At 36.7% G+C, this 21,354-nt stretch overlaps 1 protein-coding gene across 5 annotated transcripts in view; it reads left to right on the top strand.

The window, feature by feature from the left end:
- The window catches only part of PDS5B (PDS5 cohesin associated factor B), a 198,000-nt gene that overhangs the window by 93,080 nt on the left and 83,566 nt on the right, over positions 1 to 21,354 (top strand). For all 5 annotated transcript variants that reach the window (XM_037799752.1, XM_037799753.1, XM_037799756.1 and 2 more), the window contains 3 exons: positions 1,959 to 2,007; positions 4,490 to 4,629; positions 6,091 to 6,206. In XM_037799752.1, coding sequence (XP_037655680.1) covers positions 1,959 to 2,007; positions 4,490 to 4,629; positions 6,091 to 6,206 — 305 coding nt within the window. The remainder of the gene's footprint in view (positions 1 to 1,958; positions 2,008 to 4,489; positions 4,630 to 6,090; positions 6,207 to 21,354) is intronic.

The following is a 21,354-nucleotide window of genomic DNA, read 5'->3' as shown; positions in this document are numbered from 1 at the left end:
ACAGCACAGAGGCTGATACAGCACCTTGTTTGACTGGTTTATATTGGCCCTCTTGCTATTTTTTTTTTTTAATCCAAATCAAAGTGATAAAGCATCTCATACCACTTGTTTGCTTAATTGAAGCTTACAGCTGAGTAATACTTTCACGAACTGACAATAATGTCTTTGGTCTATTGAACACAAGTAAACCTTTTTTTCTACGATTATGTTGAACCTGCTGGAGTAAGTTTTCCCTTATAATAAATGATGTAAACTAATTTTAGTGATTCTGCAATTTTCTTTCTCTGGCAAGGGAGGAAATGGGAAAACCCCAGTTAAGTTAGGAATGTTTAACTGCGTGTGTTTCAGTCACTAAGCTCTGGCTGAGTTGCCTGTCTGCCTTCCTGGAGCCATGTTAATTTACTTTCTCTGACTAAAGATACAAACGTGTTAATTAAAAATGAGATGTTTTTATGTCTGTGTATAAAATTATTCCTGATTTTAGACTCTATTATATCATCATAGCAGCCAGGTAGTTAGTCAGGTTAAGCGTGTAAATCGTTTGTTGATCAAGCATAACATGTGCGATGTAATCAAATATGCTTGCTTTTGACTTTCACTGCCCCATTAGTATTTATTTAATGGAAGCTGTTGCGTATTGCCTGTTGATACAAACTTGGGAGGGTCTCATGACTTTCCTGCTCAGTGCTAAGTGAAATGACAAAATGTGATCTTAATTCAGTTTGAATGTTCATTCCATTCTACTTTGTGGAGTTTTCCCTTTGCTTGGCCTAAAATAATTGCTGAGTGATCCACATTGAAGAGGGAATTCTCAGAAACAGTGGAGGAGTAGAGTACCCCAAATTGGCATTCTAGTTGGAGAAGGAGGAATAGTTCTCTGCTTACTCAGTGTTCCCTTTATACCAAGAACTGTCGTAGACATTGTAGAATTGAAGTGAGAAAAAAATGCAAAGCTGTTTAATGTTCGTGTGTTTATGTTTCCTTCTGTTTTACCAGGAAGACTCTTAGATACTTATTAATACGTTATATGCTTTTTGCCTTCTTCATTACTCAGTCTAATTAAATTTTATTCTTGGCTCAGCAGTGTAACCCTTCTACTTCATTTTCTAAATTGATTTGCTCAGTTACAAAACTGACTTTGAAATTTCTAGTACTGTACTTTTGTTGGTGCTCTGTCTTAGGCTGTTTTTCATATGGGTCAGCTTCTTGAAAGCTCAGCACCACCCCTTTCTCCAAAACAGAACACAGAAATTGTATGTCTCTGGACAGACCTCAGATACTTTAAATTCCAAATTCTTACACTCCTGTGTATTGCCTCTCACTTCCTCTTAGCAAGCTTCACCTTAATAGGGGCATCACTTTTTATTTATTTATTTATCATTCATTCATTCATTCATCCTTCTCCTTCCCCAAGTTACCTAGCTCAGTATTGCACGCAGAATTGCTCAATGACATCTTCTTATTTGTCTTCCTCCAATGTCCTCCCCGTAAGCTTCATGATTATGCCTCATAACGCTTAGGCTTAAAAATTTTTAGAAATACCTCAAGTCAAACAGAATTGTACACTGACAACTTTGTGTTTGAGATTAGGCTAAAAACTTGAAAACCAACATTTCCTGGATGTTTTGTTTTGTTTCTAAACTTAGTTGCTGTGTTCTTTCAGCGCTGAAGAAAAACAAAATGTCTACCTGCCCCGAAACAGTGGTGCAGCAGTCTGTTTTTTTGTTTGGGGGCTAACGAAGTAAGGTGAGGTAAGCAGTGACAACGGCAGAGTGTGCGTTCTCCGCCTGCTGTTCCGTTCACATGGAGTTAAAAATAGTGAATAAGTTGGATCCACTAGTGGAAAGGACATGGGCTCTGGAGCATTAGTAGGCTGTGCTTATCTAATTTTCTGATAAGTGTAATGTAGATTCTTGTCAGGAAATTTAATTCTGCATTTTTTTGTGTGTGATTTACAGACAGATGCCAGTGTCAAGGCCATATTTTCTAAAGTGATGGTTATTACAAGTAAGTTATTTTGAATATTCCATGTAAAATTTAAGATTTAATTGAAGCATTTAGTTCTCATAAGTGTTTCCTGTAGTTCCAGTTTAAGCTATGATAGTACAGGAAAAGATGAAGGTGTTCTTGATTGAATTCAACGGACAGCCCATCCTCAGCTTTCCTTATTTTCTGATTTCCATTGACATTGCATACTACAGAGAATTTTTCGTATTCTTCAGTGTTTCCTATAAGCAAGTGCTGGAGAAAAGATTTATTTTATAAATTTATTCTGGGAATTAATTTAAATCATGACATAAGCTTATTGTTAAAACAGAATCTGTACTTTGGTGTCACTTTCTCTAATATGAAACTATCTGAAGTATGTTTTATACTGAGTCAAAATTTAGATTGGAGGATATGCCTCATAGCTACTAAAGAGTTCCTTTAAAAAAGTTTTTTTTTCCCCTCAGTTTTTAAACAGCTGTATTCACACACCATACAGTCCATCCTAAGTAAACAATTAGTGGTTCCTGGTATAATAATCACATAGTTATGCATTCACCACCACAATCTAGATGAGGACATTTCTATTTGAAAAAGTTTTAGCGTGCTTTACTGCCTTGAGCAATTTCAACTGGCATTTAATTGGATTTAACAGCACACTCAAAAGGGTTGTGTGCCACATCTCCTTTATTCAGTGCAGGAGCAGGAATTTTGCTTTTCTTGGTGTGGCATTTTCTCATGAGTCCCCAGAGGAATGCTCCTCTTGAACTTCTGTTGGTGGTGATGGAGAGATCTTAAGGGAAGTTTCCAAGATGGTACCCAGACTCCAAGACGTGTGTAGGAGTAATGCTAAGATGCTGAACAGAAGCAGTAACTTAACCTGTTGCATTTTGAATCAAGTAATAGTAGTTATAGCATGAGTATGGTTTTGAGACCAAATATATCTTTTAGACCTGGGAAGTTAAACATAAAACTAGTGTTTGATCCCTTAGGATAACTTAAAACAAGTGGTTTTGTGCTCTTGCATTTTTGTAGCTGTCTCCCCAGTAGTTTGGCTCTAGACACTATCCCCTAAGAAGAACCTCTCCTATACTCTTCCTGTTATTTTTCCCCTGTCCATTTTCTACCAGCAAGGATCATATTTCCTAAATTTTGTTCTGAGGAATGCTGGTGTCCTGCAGGTATTAATGGTACTGTGAGAGACAAGGATCCCCTGGTTATGCAAGGTTGTAGAATGCTGCATTAAAGTTTTTGTTCTGTCTCCCTCCTCTCTTTGTATATCTCTTATTTTTTGTATCTTAACTAGATGGTTTTTTATATGATGCCTATCTATTTTGGGATTTCAAAGAGGGACTATAAAATGTAACATTTTCCAAAATTATTTGAAAACAGTACCCTTTTCCTGGACTCTGTTAAGCACCACTGAACTGCTAGCGATCCTTGGAACACAGTTTGGAAAGTGCTGCACTAGCAGTTTTCCAACTTGCCCTCATGTTTCCTTAACATTTAAACATTTAGTTTTCTTCCCTAAGTGATTGTGTTTGCCTGTTGTGCCCATGTAGATCTCTTTCTTCACAACAGATTTTTCATATTCTAGAAACACGGAAAGGTCACACAGTCAAGTATTTAAGAATATTAATTTATTCTTACTGCATTCAGTGATTGATTGTTGTAGCCAGTACTTAAATGGAATTACAGAGTTGTATAGTGAACTTAGAGTGCATTTACTGTATCATATTTTAAGATTCAGTTGAATTTCTATTACTGTTACAGTCCCAAGTTCTAGATTACAATTTCTGTTATTAGAGGTATCTTAGTTTAGTTCTCTAGCAGTTAAGTAGCCAGAAAAAAAAGATGCTAGGATCAAAATTTTATTAGCTCTCATATTTTTTTTTTTTTTTTTTTTTTGATACATGGAAACAATAGGAAAGTAGAATAAAAATCACCTTTGATGCTGCAGAGGCTAATCCTTTCTCACACAGTAAAGTCTGGAATAGGTTGCTCAGTTTATCAGTGCCAGATGTTTAAGTAATGTGAGTATATAAATGAATTAGCTCTGTATTGGTTTAACAATAAAAGCACAACACGGGATAAGAGTTTTTCTTAAGGTAAAACTTACTCATTGATCTCTTGATATGAATTATATAAAAAAGCAGTGTATGCAACAAGCTCAAGGAGTCAGTAATGATATTGGTATTATTTAGGTTGACATTTAATGCTCTTAAATTTCATAAGGAGTTATTTAGAAATAGCCAGTTCATTCTCTTCCTATATAGACATCTTATAAATGATCTCATTTTATGGTTACTAGAAAGCAGATTTTTACGTATAAAAATGGTCTATTGAAGATGCTTCACAATTTATCGTTTCATTAAACTAAACTGAATTTGTAGGTTAGGATTATTACTGATTAGAGTAATGAAAGGAGTCAAAAATGTTTATCTTTTATTATTTTGAGAAATTTTAAAAATTGTATTCTAATTGAATTTTAATTTATTTTAAGGAAATTTGCCAGATCCTGGGAAAGCTCAGGATTTCATGAAGAAGTTCACGCAGGTTTTAGAAGATGATGAAAAAATAAGAAAACAGTTAGAAGTACTTGTTAGTCCAACATGCTCTTGCAAGCAGGCTGAAGGTTGTGTGGTAAGGACAGAAATGAAGAGCTCTTTTTTTTTTTTAAACCCAAATCTTTTTTTGCCCAACCTTATAGCAAAGTAATTTATATTCATTATGAAAAATTTAGAAAATATCACAAAAATAATGTTACAGGAAAAACTATAAGCCAACTGTTAATATTATGGAGTATGTCTTTTCAAAATGAGATAATGTTGTACGTATACTTTTGTGTATTTTACTTCATTTCCATTTTATAATATATTTTAATAGCTATGTAGCATATCTTTGAATACATATGCCATACTTTATTGAATAGTCAGCTTGAGTTAGACATTTAGGAATTGTTACAGTTTTCTATTAATGTAAAAGACACTGCAATTCGTATCTTCATAGCTAAATATTTACATAGACTTGATTATTTCTTTCACATAAATCCTAGAAGCACGGGCTAAAGGTCCCAGTTTAAGGCCTTTAAAGTATGTTTTACCAAATTGCTCTGTAGAGCTAGAGTAGTTTTATACTCATCACAAGTGATGAGAGTAATGACCATTTTCACACATATAACAGTACTGGGCAGTATCATATGTGCTGGAATACAAGCAACAATCAAAGAAAGTAATAAAAGCATACTTATTTTGATAAGATTTGTATTGCTTGTTTAGTATTTTTTCTCCTTGGATTTACTGGCCATATGTCTTTTGTGGACTGTGTATTTACAATCTTTGCCCATTTTTTCCTGCAGTGGAATTTGTCTTTATTGTACTGATTTGTTAGTGTTTGTCATAGGACATTGTCAATTAAGTTAGAAATAATTTTCTGTCAGTTTTGGTTTGCCCTTTCATTTTATTTATGATGTTTTTTTCACATATCACAGTTTCCCTTTTTATCTAGCTAAATCTGTATCAGTATTCTCCTCTGGATGTTTGTCTTTGGTGCTATAGCTAGAAATTCTGTTCTTTTGCAAATCAGTGAAAATACTTAGTAATATCAGTGTTTCTTAATCTGTTGCCTAAGGATCCTCTGAGCTGCTTTTTAAAAAAACGATGATTTGTGGCCCAACTCCAGATCGAGTAAATCAGAATCTTTGTGATGAGGTTCAGGAATCTTAATGAGCTCCGCTAAAAATTTTGTTTGCTGAGGTCTTTTTATTCACTGGTGCTTGGTTTTATTGTTTTCCATTTGTTTTTATACTTCTGAAACATTTTTGATATAAGGTATGAGATAGAGAGGTAACTGTTTTTATTTCAAATGTCTGCCCAGTTATTTCCGTACAGTTTATCAAATAATCCGTCTTTTGTTTACTTGAAATGTTATCTTTCCCATATGCTAAATTCCTACTCTAATCTTTTTCTGGACATGTTCAATTCCTACTGATTTGTTTATTCCAGTACCAGTATTAACCAGTTTTAATTATTTTGGGTTCATAAAATTTTAATTTAATGAGTGTTTAAATGTACTTTTGTAATATTTTAAAAATCTGCCTTACAGCGTGAAATAACTAAGAAGTTGGGCAACCCTAAACAGCCTACAAATCCTTTTCTGGAAATGATCAAGTTTCTCCTGGAGAGGATAGCACCTGTGCACATAGATACAGAATCTATCAGGTATTATATATAAAAATATTAAATTTTTATTAATATTCATTTATTCATGCATTCAATCATTATTGAGTACCTGCAATATACAAGGCACCAAACTCACTGATGAATATGCTTATCTGTGTATATTTAGTTTTTCTTGTGATTTATGTTAATTATAAGTAATTGTTTCAGTCTGTGCCAGAAATTGTCACTCTAACCCTAGGCTTTATTTGTTACCAGTACATCAGTAACTCATTTTCATTACCTTGTATGGAGTAAGCAATACCAACAAACTGTGTTTACACTTTAAGGACAGGAAAACTGGGTGAATTTGTTGCAAAGTAACATGGTACATCTTCAAAGATATATTAGAACTGGAAGTTTTATTTTTAAAACAACCCTCATTTAAAGTTTCAGCTTCAATACCACCTGACTTTGACCTCTAGGAAAATTATTTTTCTTTATGTCTGTACTCGCTTTTGTGTAATGTGAGAAGAGTTCTTTTTAAAAACTTGTTCCTAAAATGTTTTCAACTTGTTGAAACAGTTAAGTACTTATAAAACCTATGGAGTAAAATAGAGCATACTGATATGTAAAGTACTATGCTTTGGTGGAGGCGCGGTATAGTAGAACCTAAACAAATAGTACTAATGATTTTCATCCTGTGCTGATTTAAGTCCCTTAGGGGATGTTTTGTTGGGAAGGGCATAGAGTGTAGCTTTTGATCTTGGAGACCCTACTCTGGATACTTTTTTGTTATTTTGAACTCCTCTGCATGGAGTTTCATTTGAAGAAGGGATTCTGTGGTTACAAAAGCAAACAAAATCCCCCTCTCCCCCCAAAACAAGAATCCTCTACATGAGTTAAAGGAAGACTGAAATTCGTTAATTCAATAATCCCATGTCTTCACTATTCAAGACAATGCTCTAGATAGGTATTGGCAAAGCATATGCCCCACTCTCCAGCAAACTTCTGTTTAGTACTGAAGTAAAGATTAGTACGGTTAGAGTTCAGAGGACTGAAAGAGGATTTCTCTGTGGGATGGCATTTGACTTAGGAGGGAAGGAGTGAAATTTTGTTTCTTTAGAGGTGGGAGAAAGAGTATTATAGGCACTGAGAGGCACACAAACCAAGGTAGCTGGGTAGGAAAGAACATGGTGTATTTAGAAAATGATTACCTTCCATTTGAACAATGTATAGGTGAGGTATAAAAGTGCTAAGATGTGGTCCTAGAAAAATAGATGGGATTCAGATTATGGAAGGTTTTTAAGATCAAGCTTTGGAGCTTTCACTTTATTCTTTGGTCTATGGAAGCAACAGGTAATTGAGATGATGACTAAGAGGAGGGAAATAAAGAGATAGACTGTTAACATGTTGTTATAACTGCCTAATGTTGGTGGTAGTAGGATGGAAACAACGTATTTGAGGAAGGTTTTTTAAAGAATAACCTAAAAAATGTGTCATTTTACTAAACGTTGAGAATAAAGATGAGGAAGGAGACAGAAATTTAGGGTTTAAGTCCTAATGATGAAGAGAAATGAGTTACACAGATATGGAATAACTTTCCTACTGTTGGTAAGTAGAGAACAGCATTTAAATCCAAGAAGTCTACCTTCAGAGCCCACTTGCTTAGCCACCTCACCATAGAGTCGAGTCCAGAAAATTCCACTTGAACTCCAGAAGGATTCTTCTGCTGGTAGTCCCCTCCAGTGGTGACAAGTGTCCATTTTACCTAACTATTCCAACAGTGACTTTTAACATTTTTGTAGCTGAATGATGGTCTCTTTTTTTTTAAAGTCATATATTACTACAAAGTTGAACATTTATTAATAAGGTTGAACTTTTTGTTTTTTTGTTTTTTTTGGATATATTCTCTTACTGGATATTCTTTTTGTTTCCTTTGTCTTCTGATGTTTTTATGATACCTTGTTTTTTTTTTTCATTGTTTCAAACATTCATGCAGAAAGAAATAAAACTTTCATTCTTTTAAAATTCCACACACAAATGAGATGCTGAAAAATCCCTTGGCATCTCTGACAGAAAAGCAGAACAGCTATTTCATGAATGACAGCATAGTTAAAACAAAAATAATGTAAAAATCATCTGAAAAATCCATTTTACTATACATTTTCAAATAAAGTAAGAAAGTTAATTTCTTTTCCTGCTAGACAGAAAATGTATTTCTGTTCATTTGGGTTTATATAACCTTTGAGATTATGTGTATATAATCTATGCAGTGTAGTAGCCTGTGATCTTCTCATCTGATTTGTCTATTCATTAAGTTACTTACCAGTTGGAATAGTATTAAATATGAAGCATTTTTATCTCATTTGCTCTCACCTAAAATTTATTGGTTGTTCCTAATCATTGATTTTTTAAAAAAAAATTCAGTTTTATTGAGATATATTCACATATCATACAGTCATCCGTGGAGTACAGTCAGCTGTTCACAGGACCATCATATAGTTGTGCATTCATCACCCCAATCGATTTCTTGAACATTTTCCTTATACCAGAAAAAGTAGAAATAAGAATAAAATATAAAAGTAAAAAAGAACACCCAAATCATCACCCCCTCCCACCCTATATTTCATTTAGTTTTTGTCCCTGTTTTCTACTCATCCATCCATACATTGAATTAAGGGAGTGTGATCCAGAAGGTTTTCACGGAGTCAAGACCACTGGGTTGCAGTTCAACAGCTTCAGGTATTTACTTCTAGCTCTTCCAATACATTAAGACCTGAAAAAGCTTGTATATATAGTGCGTAAGAATGCCCACCGGAGTGATTTCTCAACTCCATTTGGAATCTCTCAGCCACTGAAACTTTGTTTCATTTTGCATCCCCCTTTTGGCCAAGAAGATATTCTCAATCCCACGATGCCAGGTCCAGATTCATCCTCGGGAGTCAGATCCTATGTTGCCAGGGAGATTTACACCCCTGGAAGTCATGTCCCACGTAGTGGGGAGGGCAGTGAGTTCACCTGCAGAGGTGGCTTAGTTAGAGAGAGAGGCCACATCGGAGCAACAAAGGTACTCAGGGGGAGACTCTTAGGCACAATTACAAGCAGGTTTAGCCTCTCCTCGCTGTAACGAGCTATATAAGGGCAAGTCCCGAGATAGAGGGCTCAGCCCACCAAACCGCCAGTCCCAGTGTTTGTGAGAACATCAGCAACAATCCAGGTGAGGAAGTCCTACACTTCCGCATTTTCCCCCAGCTCCACAGGGGGGCCCTGCAAATGTATTTTTATTCTCTACCCAAATTACTTTGGAATGTAGTGGGATTTCACACTAACCTGTACAAACCTACCAGGTCTCATTTCCCATTCAAAGTTCCATGTAATTATGGTCCTAAGCGTTGATCTTTACCGATAAACTGTAGAATGTGCCTGTTGAATCTTGTCCCAGAGTAGTTGTGTTTCCCTGCAACAAATTGCCATTTGTATAATTGTGTTTCCATCTAGGAAAATATTTCTGGTGAATTATTCAAATCTCTTATGCCCCCTCCGTGTACCTTTGGAAGTTACTACAGATTCTGTGCACTTAAAAGTTTTATTCCTAGGTATTTTATATATTTTGACTTGTCTTTGTGAATAAATTTCCCTCTCTCTGTAATTTTTAGGTCACTTTTGCTCATACAGAAAAGTACTGTTGATTTTTGATTATTTTGTTGGTTTTTTTTCACTTCATTGTACTCTTAATATTTTTAAATAGGTTTTTGATTAATATCTTCTTTTATATATATGTATATTTATTAGAGAAGCTGTAGGTTTATAGAAAAATCATGTAGAAAATACAAAGTTTCCCTTTACCCCCATCCCACACATGCAGTTTTCCCTATTTTCAATACTTTGCATTGTTGTGGTACCTTTATTACAATTGATAAAAGAATATTATTGTAAATGTACTGTTAACTATAGTCCATAGTTTCTTTTAGGGTTTACTGATTGTTGGTACAATACCATGTTTTTGAAGTTTTTAGTCTAGTAACATTTATACAACCTAAAATATCTCCTTTTAGCCATCTTTAAATACATAATGCATTGGTGTTAATTACATTTACAATGTTGTGTTACCATCACCACCACCCATTTCCAAAACATTTCCATCATTGCAAACAACGTCTGTACTGGTTAAGCATTAAATCCCCATTCCCTACCCCTGCCCAGCCCTTGGTAACCTGTTTTCTGGTTTCTGACTATGAATTTGCTGATTTCGAATTATTTCTTATCTTTTGAGTATTATCCAAATATCATAGAGTATTTGTCCTTTTGCTTCTGGCTTATTTCACTCAAAAGTATGTCTTGAAGGCTCATTGATGTTGTTGCATGCATCAGGCCTTTCTTTGTACAGCTGAATAATATTCCATTGGATATGTATCCGTTGGATAAACAAATTGGCTGGTTTGTCTTTATGTTGTAGTCTTCTTTATATTAAACCCTTATCAGGGGAGAACCTAAGACGGCGGCCAGGTGAGACAGGGCAAAAAAACACCTCTGTGAAAGATACTAGATAAAAACCAGAAAGTGACCCAGAACACCAGTTTCAGTGATGCACCAGCTGGACATGGTCTGCTAAAACCACAGGGACCGTGCATTTGGTGAAACCAGGAGTCTGCATTCTGAAACGAGTGAGTAAGCCGGCTGAAAGCTGCGCTGCGGTGTGGGTAAACTGGGGGTTGGCGTTTGAAGACGGACTAGTTCTTTTAAAAAAGAAAAAACAACCCAGGAGTGGTTGCAGTTATGACAGTGAGAACCATGCAGTGAAGTATGGCAGGAACGGGCTGTGCCAACCTCTCAGTGTCTGGTGTGGAGGATAGACTGCTGCTGATTCCCTCAGGGCCGGGAGGAAGAGGGGAGAGCCAAAAGGAGAAAGAAACCATGCTCCTTGCAGCCGGCTCCCCGACAGACTGGAGACACTCCGCCCTGTGGCCATACCCATAGCCCAGAGCTGCGCCAGGAAACCCAGTGTGACAGGGAGTGTATCCCACATCACCGTGCACACACTACAAAATTGGCTGTGGACAGTGGCGTGCATACACAGCTAGCTGTCCCAGAGCTGGGAAGGCGGAGCTGTGTGAAAAGCAGGGGGGTTGAGATGACCCATTCAGCCATCTTTGCATCAGGCTGGGAGCACCCCTGCACGACCCGGCAGCCCGGGGCTTCCCTTGAGGGACGGGGCGCACTTGTGACGTAGCAAGGCCTTCCCTCAGCAGAGGTCCTGGAAGATCACAGCTGAGAAAGGGGGCCTGCTTGGAAAACCCACAGACGCTACGTCAGTGCCTGTGACTTGTGGGTCAGCAGCATAGAAAATCTGTGGCAAAACTGAAATGAAGGCTTAGACTCTTGGAACAGCCTTGAATCTCTGGGAACACCTAGGAGGTTTGATTATTAAAGCTGCCCTGTCTCCCTAATCACCTAGACACATGCCCCACAAGTTGTATTTTTTACAACTTGAAAGAACCCTGTCAAGCAAAGCAAATGCCAAAAGGACAAAAACAACAGAAAATCTTAAAGCATATGATAAAACCAGGCAATATGGAGAACCCAATCCCAAACACCCAAATCAAAATATCAGAAGAGCCACAGTAGTACTTGGCGCAATTAATCAGAGGACTACAATCAAAGAAGAAGAGCATGGCACAGGATATAAAGGACATGAAGAAGAACATGGCACAAGATATAAAGGACATAAAGAAGACCCTAGAAGAGCATAAAGAAGAAATTGCAGGAGTAAAGAAAAAAATAGAAGATCTTATGGAAATAAAAGAAACTCTTGGCCAAATTAAAAAGACTCTGGATACTCACAATACAAGATTAGAGGAAGTTGAACAACAACTGAGAATCCTAGAGGACCACAGAACAGAAAATGAAAGAACCAAAGAAAGAATGGAGAAAAAAATCGAAATAGATCTCAGGGGTACGATAGATAAAATAAAGCATCCAAATTTAAGACTCATTGTTGTCCCAGAAGGGGAAGAGAAGGGTAAAGGTCTAGAAAGAGTATTCAAAGAAATTGTTGGGGAAAACTTCCCAAACCTTCTGCACAATATAAATACACAAAGCATTAATGCCCAACAAACGCCAAATAGAATAAATCCGGATAAACCCACTCCAAGACATATTCTGATCAGACTGTCAAATACTGAAGAGAAGGAGCAAGTTCTGAAAGCAGCAAGAGAAAAGCAATTCACCACATATGAAGTAAACAGCGTAAGACTAAGTAGTGACTACTCAGAGGCCACCATGGAGGCGAGAAGGCAGTGGCATGACATATTTAAAATTCTGAGAGAGAAAAATTTCCAACCAAGAATACTTTATCCAGAGTCGGGCAAGATGGCGGCATAGAGAGGAGTGGAAGCTAAGTAGTCCCCCTGGAACAACTACAAAAAACCAGAAACAACTAGTAAATAATCCAGAATAACTGTGGGGGGACAAACGAGACCATCCACTCATCATACACCAACCTGAATTGGGAGGAATGCCCGAGAACACAGCATAAAATCTGTAAGTAAAACCTGCGGAACCAGGTCGGGAGACCCCCTCCCCCATAGCCCGAGCTGCGGAGCCGCGTGGTGCCACAGAGAAGCTCTCTCCCAGCAAGCGAATACAGCTCAGCTGAGCTCCAACTGGGGTTTTAAGTAGCAAGTGTGAACTGCTCACTACAGGTATGCAGCCCCAAAAAACAGACAGAGGCTTTGGGTGACGACTGACCTGGGAGAGCCGGAGGGTCGCCTTGGACTGGGTCTGAAGGGGACTATCTGTTTCTTTTTCGGCTCAGTGGAGAAAGCCCCAGTCATTTCCAGTTTCCAGGGCTGTGACTCTGGGAAGGGTGGAGACACCACAAGCAGAGAGAGAGACCATTGAAATGCTAATGACCTCCACCTGAGGGGTCTATCTTCTCTAAGAGGAAAGGGGTGGGGCCCTTTCCATTCAGAACCAGACCCCAGAGCCTGGGAGAACACGGCCATACCTCCTCACACCAGTCAAGAATTATAGGCTAACAGGCGTCACCTGCTGGGCAGAAAAGCACAGTGACCCGAGGCATCAAAGGGTGGAGCAATTTTCTAAGACACACCTTCAGGGAAACCAGATACTGAATATTTCTTCCCTCTGGGACCTGAGCCTGTTCTGGTCTGAGAAAACCTGATTTGGATAACCAAGGAAACCCATGCCTAGACAACAGAAAATTACAACCTACACTAAGAAAAATAAAGTTATGGCCCAGCCAAAGGAACAAACGTACACTTCAACTGAGATACAGGAATTTAAACAACTAATGCTAAATCAATTCAAAAAGTTTAGAGAAGATATTGCAAAAGAGATAGAGGCTGTAAAGGAAGAACTGGACATGTATACGGCAGAAATCAAAAGTTCAAAAAACCTACTAGTAGAATCTATGGAAATGAAAGGCACAACACAAGAGATGAAAGACACAATGGAAACATACAACAGCAGATCTCAAGAGGTAGAAGAAAACACTCAGGAACTGGAGAACAAAACACCTGAAAGCCTACATGCAAAGGAGCAGATGGAGAAAAGAATGAAAAAATATGAGCAACGTCTCCAGGAACTCAAGGATGAAACAAAGTACAATAATGTACGTTTTATTGGTGTCCCAGAAGGAGAAGAGAAGGGAAAGAGGGCAGAAGCAATAATAGAGGAAATAATTAATGAAAATTTCCCATCTCTTATGAAGGACATAAAATTACAGATCCAAGAAGCGCAGCGTACTCCAAACAGAAGAGATATGAATAGGCCTACGCCAAGACACTTAATAATCAGATTATTAAATGTCAAAGACAAAGAGAGAATCCTGAAAGCAGCAAGAGAAAAGCAATCCATTACATACAAAGGAAGCTTAATAAGACTATGTGCAGATCTCTCAGCAGAAACCATGGAGGCAAGAAGGAAGTGGTGTGATATATTTAAGATACTGAAAGAGAAAAACCACCAACCAAGAATCCTGTATCCAGCAAAGCTGTCCTTCAAATATGAGGGAGAGCTCAAAATATTTTCTGACAAACAGACAATGAGAGACTTTGTGAACAAGACACCCGCCCTACAGGAAATACTAAAGGGAGCACTACAGGGTGATAGAAGACAGGAGTGTGTGGTTTGGAACACAATTTTGGGAGATTGTAGCACAACAATGTAAGTACACTGAACAAAGGTAACTATGAATACGGTTGAGAGAGGAAGATGGGGAGCATGTGAGACACCACAAGAAAGGAGGAAAGATAACGACTGGGACTGTGTAACTTGGTGAAATCTAGAGTATTCAACAATTGTGATAAAATGTACAAATATGTTCTTTTACGAGGGAGAACAAGCAAATGTCAACCTTGCAAGGTGTTAAAAATGGGGAGGCATTGGGGGAGGGATGCAATCAGCATAAACTAGAGACTGTAACTAATAGAATCATTGTATTATGCTTCCTTTAATGTAACAAAGGTGATATACCAAGGTGAATGCAGATAAGAGGGGGGGATAGGGGAGGCATGTTAGACACTTGACATTGGTAGTATTGTCTGATTCTTTATTCTACTTTGATTTAAGGTTATTTTTCCTTTTGCTGCTTCCTAGCTGTCATTTTTTTTGTTTCCTCTTTCTTTTGCCTCTCTACCTTCTTTGACTTTCCCTCCTGCCTTGTGGAAGAAATGTAGATGCTCTTGCTTAGTATGAGCAGAATGTTCAATTAGGATGAACTTAAATGTTTGGAAATGAACAGGGGTGTTGGTAGCAAGATGTGAGAATAACTAACAGTGCCGAATGGTGTGTGAATGAGGTGGAAAGGGGAAGCTCAGAGTCATATATGTCACCAGAAGGAAAGCTGGAGGTCAAAAGATGGGAATGTATAAAACTGAATCCTATGGTGGGCAATGTCCATGATCAACTGTACAAATACTAGAAATCACTTCATGAACCAGAACAAATGTATGACAATACAATTAGAAGTTAGTAATAGAGGGGCATATAGGGAAGAACTATATACCTATTACAAACTATATACTACAGTTAGTAGTATTTCAACATTTTTTCATAAACAGTAACAAATGTACTGTATCAATACTAGGAGTCAACAATTGAGGGGGGTTGGTTAGGGATAGGGGAGGTTTAGAGTTTCCTTTTCTTTTTTTCTTTTTTCATCTTTCACTTTATTTCTGTCTGGAGTAATGAAAAGTTTCTAAAAATTGAACAAAAATTAAGTGTGATGGATGCGCAGCTGTATGAGGGTACCCAGGGGCAAGTGATTGTACACTTTGGATCTTTGGATAATTGTATGGTATCTGAACAATCTCAATAAAAATGGAAAAAAAAAAAAAAAAAAAAAAGAATACTTTATCCAGCAAAACTCTCCTTCAAATTTGAGGGAGAACTTAAATTTTTCATAGACAAATGCTGAGAGATTTTGCTAATAAAAGACCTGTCCTACTTGAGATACTAAAGGGAGCCCTGCCGACAGAGAAACAAAGAAAGGAGAGAGAGATACAGAGAATTTTAACAGACATATATAGAACCTTACATCCCAGATCACCCGGACACACATTTTTCTCTAGTGATCATGGATCTTTCTCCAGAATAGACCATATGCTGGGACATAAAAAACAAAAATTTGAATATATTCAAAGCACATTCTCTGACCACAATGGAATCCAAATAGAAGTCAATAATTTTTGATTTGTGACTCCACTGTTTACTTCCTACATGATATAAAATACACAAACTAATGACAAATCGGTGGTTTTGGACTCAATGTAAAATATGTAAGTTTTGACAAGAACTACATAAAGGTGGGTGAATGGAGGCGTATAGGAACATAGTTTATATGTCCTATTGAAGTTAAGTTGGTATCAAAGAAAAACAAGATTGTTATGGATTTAAGAGGTTAAATTTAAGCCCCACAGTAAACACAAAGAAATTATCAGAGAATATGAACATAGAGATGAAAAGTAGAGTATGGGTTATGAGAAGTGGGGGATGGGGCAATGGGGAGTTTAGAAATGAGTGTAGGGTTGCTGCTTGAGGTGAAGGGAAATTTCTATTAATGGAAGGTGGGAAGGTGATAGCATTGCAACATTCTAAATGTGATTAATCCCACTAATGGAATGCTAGGGAGAGGGTGGAATGGGAAGATTTAGGCTGTACATATGTTTCCACAATTGGGAAAAGAAAAAAAAAAGACAGTCTAAATACATGACAGTTGATTGCCAAGGATGATCCTGGATGGGATCTGAGGATGGAGGACAGGAGGCTCAAAGGAACACAGTTGAGACATAAGGAAAAGAAAAAAAAGGAAATACAGAATGTAAGCTTTGTATCAATGTTAAATTTCTTGAACTTCTTAGCTGTGCTTAGTGGGATTGCATAAAAGAATGTTCTTGTTCATGGGAATTGTACATGTGAATTATAGTGTTTGTTCAAGGATGTGTGCAGTTTGCTCTCATATGTTCAGAAGACAGAGCAATAGATGATGGATGATAGATAGGGTGGGAGGGAGGGAAAGAAAGAAGGAAATGGTGGTGTGACAGGATGTGAAAGTTGGTGGATTGGGGTATTGGAGGGGGGTCAGGGTGTGCTGGAGTTCTGTGTATGGGATTGTATTGTTTATGCAGCTGTTCCTATAACTGAATTTATTTCAAAATAAAATTTTAAAAAAAATCCAAAAAAAAAGCCCTTATCAGATATGTTCTTTCCAAATATTTTTCTCTCATTCTGTAGGTTGCCTTTTTACTTTTATGATGAAGTCCTTTGATACGCAAATTTTCTTGACGTTCCCTTTATTTAATTGGTCTTTTATTTCTTTTGCTTTTAGTATAAAATCTAAGAAATTACTGCATAATGCAAGTTCTTGAAGATGCTTCCCTATGTTTTCTTCTGGGGGTTTTAAGATTTTGGTTCTTATATTTAGATTTTTGATCCATTGTGACATAATTTTTTTGTATGGTACGAGATAGAGTTCCGTCTTCATTCGTTTGCATATGGATATCCAGTTTTCCCAGCACTATTTGTTGAAGAGACTGTTCTTTCCCAATTGGATGGACTTCGCACCCTTGTCAAAACTCAGTTGATCATATATGTGAGGGTTTATTCCTGAACTCTCAAGTCGATTCCGTTGGTCTATACCTCTCTCCTTGGGTCAGTACCATTCTGTTATGGTTACTGTAGCTTTGTAGTAAGTTTTAAAATCAGGTGGTGTGAGACTTCTAACTTCATTTGTCTTTTTCAAGTTGGTTTTGGCTATTCAGTATCCTTTACCTTACCATTCCATATGAATTTGGTGATTGGTTTTTCCATGTCTGCAGACAAGGCTGTTGGAATTCTGTATTGAATCTGTAAATCACTTGGGGTAGAATTTACATCTTAATAATATTTAGTCTTTCAATCCATGAGCATGGAATATCCTACAGTTTGTTTAAGTCTTTGATTTCTTTTAGCAAGGTTTTGTAGTTTTCTCTTTGTAAGTCCTTTACTTCTTTGGGTAAATTTATTCCTAGATATTTGCTTCTTTTAATTGCTATTGTAAAATGGATTTTTTTCTTGATAGCTTCAGTTTGTTTGTTACTAGTGTATAGAAACAGTATAGAATTTTGCATGTTGATCTTGTATGATACCACTTTGCTGAATTTGTTTATTACTTCTGATAGCATTGATATGGATTTTTCAGAAATTGCTGTGTATAGGATCATGTCATCTGTAAATAGGGTAAGTTTTACTTCTTCCTTACCAATTTGGATATTTTTATTTCTTTTTCTTGCCTAATTGTTCTGGCTAGAGCTTCCAATACAGTGTTAAATAACAGTGGTGAGAGTGGGTATCCTTGTCTTGTTCCTTATCTTAGAGGGAAAGCTTTCAGTCTTTCATCATTAAGTATGATAATAGCTGTGGATTTTTCATGGCCTTATCATATTGAGGAAGTTAGTTTCCTTCTGCTTCTAGGTTTCTCAGTGTTCTTATTTAAAAGGGTGTGGATTTTGTCCAGTGCCTCTAATGTGTCAAGTGAAATGATCATGGGTTTTTCCCCTTCATTCTGTTAATGTGGTGTATTATATAAACTGATTTTCTTATGCTGAACCACTCTTGCATATGTAGGATAAATCCCACTCGATCATGGTATATGAATTTTTAATGTGCTGTTGGATTTGGTTTGGTAGTATTTTGTTCAGGACTTTTGCATCTATATTCTTAAGTGATGTCAGGCTGTAATTTCCTTCTCTTGTGATATCTTTACCTGATTTTGGTATTAAGATGATACTGGCCTCACAGAACAAGTTAGTGGGTGTCCCTCCTATATAAGGTTTTGGAATAGTTTGAGTAGGAATGGTGTAAATTGTTGGGATGTTTGCTAAATTTTTCTGTGAAGCCATCTTGTCCTGGACTTTTTTCAGCTGGGAAGTTTGTATTATGGTTTTAATCTCTTTACTAGTTATTGTTCTGTTGAGATCTTGTTTCTTGTTGTGTCACTTTAGGTAGTTTGCCTGTTTTCCAGAATTTATCCATTTCATCTAGGTTATCTAATTTGTTGGCATACAGTTGATCATTGTATCCTCTTATAATCCTTTTTCTTTCAATGGGGTTGGTAATAATGCCCCCCTCCTACTGTTAATATAGAACCATCTGTTTCTCCCTTCATGACTGTCAGTGTTTGCAGCATATATATTGGGGCTCTGCCAGGAGTCACATATATATTTATAATTGTTGTGTTGTCCTGTTGAATTGATCACTTTATCAGTGTATTTTGACTTTTTTAAAAATTCAGTTTTAAAATTTTGTGATATATTCACTTAACCATACAGTCATCCAAAGTGTGCAATCAGTTGTTCACAGTACTGTCATATAGTTGTGCTTTCATCACTACATTATTATTTTTTTTTTTACTTTTTATTTATTTTTTATTTTGAAAGAAGTTCAAACTTATGGGAACAGTTTCAAAAATAATACAAACCCCATACATAGAACTCCAGCATACACCACTGATACCCTAACTACCAACTTTAATATTTTGTAACTTTTCCATTTCTTTCTTTCCCTCCCTCCCTGCCTCCTTCCGTCTATCATCCTTCATCTATTGCTCTGTCTTCTGAACATCTGAGAACAAGTTGCACACATCCTTGAACAAATAATATAATTCACATATACATTTCCTATGAATAAGAATATTCATTTATGTAATCACATTAAGTGTAGTTAAGAAGTTCAAGAAATTTGACATTGATATAAAGCTTACATTCTGTATTTCATTTTTTCCCTTATGTCCCAATTGTGTCCTTTTGAGCCTTTTCTCCTCTGTTCTTAGTTCTCGTCCAGGATCATCTATGACATTTAATTGTCATTATGTATTTACACTGTCTTTTTTTTTCAATTGTAGAAGCATATATACAGCATAAATCTTCCCATTCCAACCCCTCCCAAGCATTCCATTTAGTGGGATTATTCACATTTACAATGTTGCAATGCCATCACCTTCCCACCATCTATTACTAGAAATTTCCCTTCACTCCTAACAGAAACCCTACACTCATTTCTTATTAACTCCCCATTGCCCCTTCCTCAGCTTCTTGTAACCCATACTCTACTTTTCATCTCTATGATCATATTCTCTGTACTTTCTTTGTGTTTACCGTGGGCCTTAAATTTAACATCTTAAGTCTATAAGAAACTTGTTTTCTTTGATACCAACTTAACTTCAATGGGACACATAAACTATGTCCCTATACTCCTCCATTCCCCCACCTTTATGTAGTTCTTGTCAAAAAGTACATATTTTACATTGAGTCCAAAACCACTGATTTAACATACACTTTATGTATTTTAGATCCTGTAGGAAGTAAATAGTGGAGTTACAAATAAAAAATACAGTAGTATTGGTATTTATATTTACCATGTGATCTTTACTGGCAATCTTTATTTCTTCATGTGGTTTCAGTCAATTGTTTAGTGTTCCTTCCTTTCAGCCTGCACAATTCCCTTTAGCATTTCTTATAGGACTGATCTACTGGTGATGAAGTCCCTCAGCTTTTGATTATCCGGGAATGTTTTCATCTCCCCCTCATTTTTAACCTCCAGGTGTTTGTGAATTTTCTGAGTCTCTGATGGTTATTGACTTCTATTTGTATTCCACTGTGGTCAGAGAATGTGCTTTGAATAAATTCAATTTTTTTAAATTTATTGAGGCTTGTTTTATGTCCCAGCCTATGGTCTATTCTGGAGAAAGATCTGTGATCGCTAGAGAAGAATGTGTGTCCTGGTGATTTGGGATGTAATGTTCTGTGTATGTCTGTTAAATTCCTCTATATCTCTCTCTCTTTTCTTTGTTTCTCTTGTCGGTAGGGTTCCCTTTAGTATCTGAAGTAGGGGAGGTCTTTTATTAGCAAACTCTCTCAGCATTTGTTTGTCTGTGAAAAATTTAAGCTCTTCCTCAAATTTGAAGGAGAGTTTTGCTGGATAAAGTATTCTTGGTTGGAAATTTTTCTCTCTCAGAATTTTAAATATGTCATGCCACTGCCTTCTCGCCTCCATGGTGGCCTCTGAGTAGTCACTACTTAGTCTTATGTTGTTTACTTCGTATGTGGTGAATTGCTTTTCTCTTGCTGCTTTCAGAACTTGCACCTTCTCTTCGGTATTTGGCGGTCTGATCAGAATATGTCTTGGAGTGGGTTTATTTGGATTTATTCTATTTGGAGTTCGCTGGGCATTTATGCTTTGTGTATTTATATTGTGTAGAAAGTTCAGGAAGTTTTCCCCAACAATTTCTTTGAATACTCTTTCTAGACCTTTACCCTTCTCTTCCCCTTCTGGGGCACCAATGAGTCTTATATTTGGATGTTTTATTTTATCTATTATATACCTGAGATCTGTTTTCATTTTTTCAATTTTTCCCCCATTTTTTCTTTTGTTCTTTCATTTTCCATTCTGTGGTTCTTGAGGTTGCTGAGTCGTTGTTCAGCTTCCTCTCATCTTGTATTATAAGTATGCAGAATCTTTTTAATTTGGCCAAGAGTTTCCTTTATTTCCATAATATAATCTATTTTTTAATTTACTCTTACAATTTCTTCTTTATGCTCTTCTAGGGTCTTCTTAATGTCCTTTATATCCTGTGCCATGCTCTTCTTCATGTCCTTTATATCCTGTGCCATGCTCTTGTTGTTTGTCTTTAGTTCTTTGATTAATTGCT

Source organism: Choloepus didactylus, chromosome 12, assembly GCF_015220235.1.
Source record: "Choloepus didactylus isolate mChoDid1 chromosome 12, mChoDid1.pri, whole genome shotgun sequence".
NCBI classification, from domain to species: Eukaryota; Metazoa; Chordata; class Mammalia; order Pilosa; family Megalonychidae; genus Choloepus; species Choloepus didactylus.
This window is presented reverse-complemented; position numbering and strand designations above follow the sequence as displayed.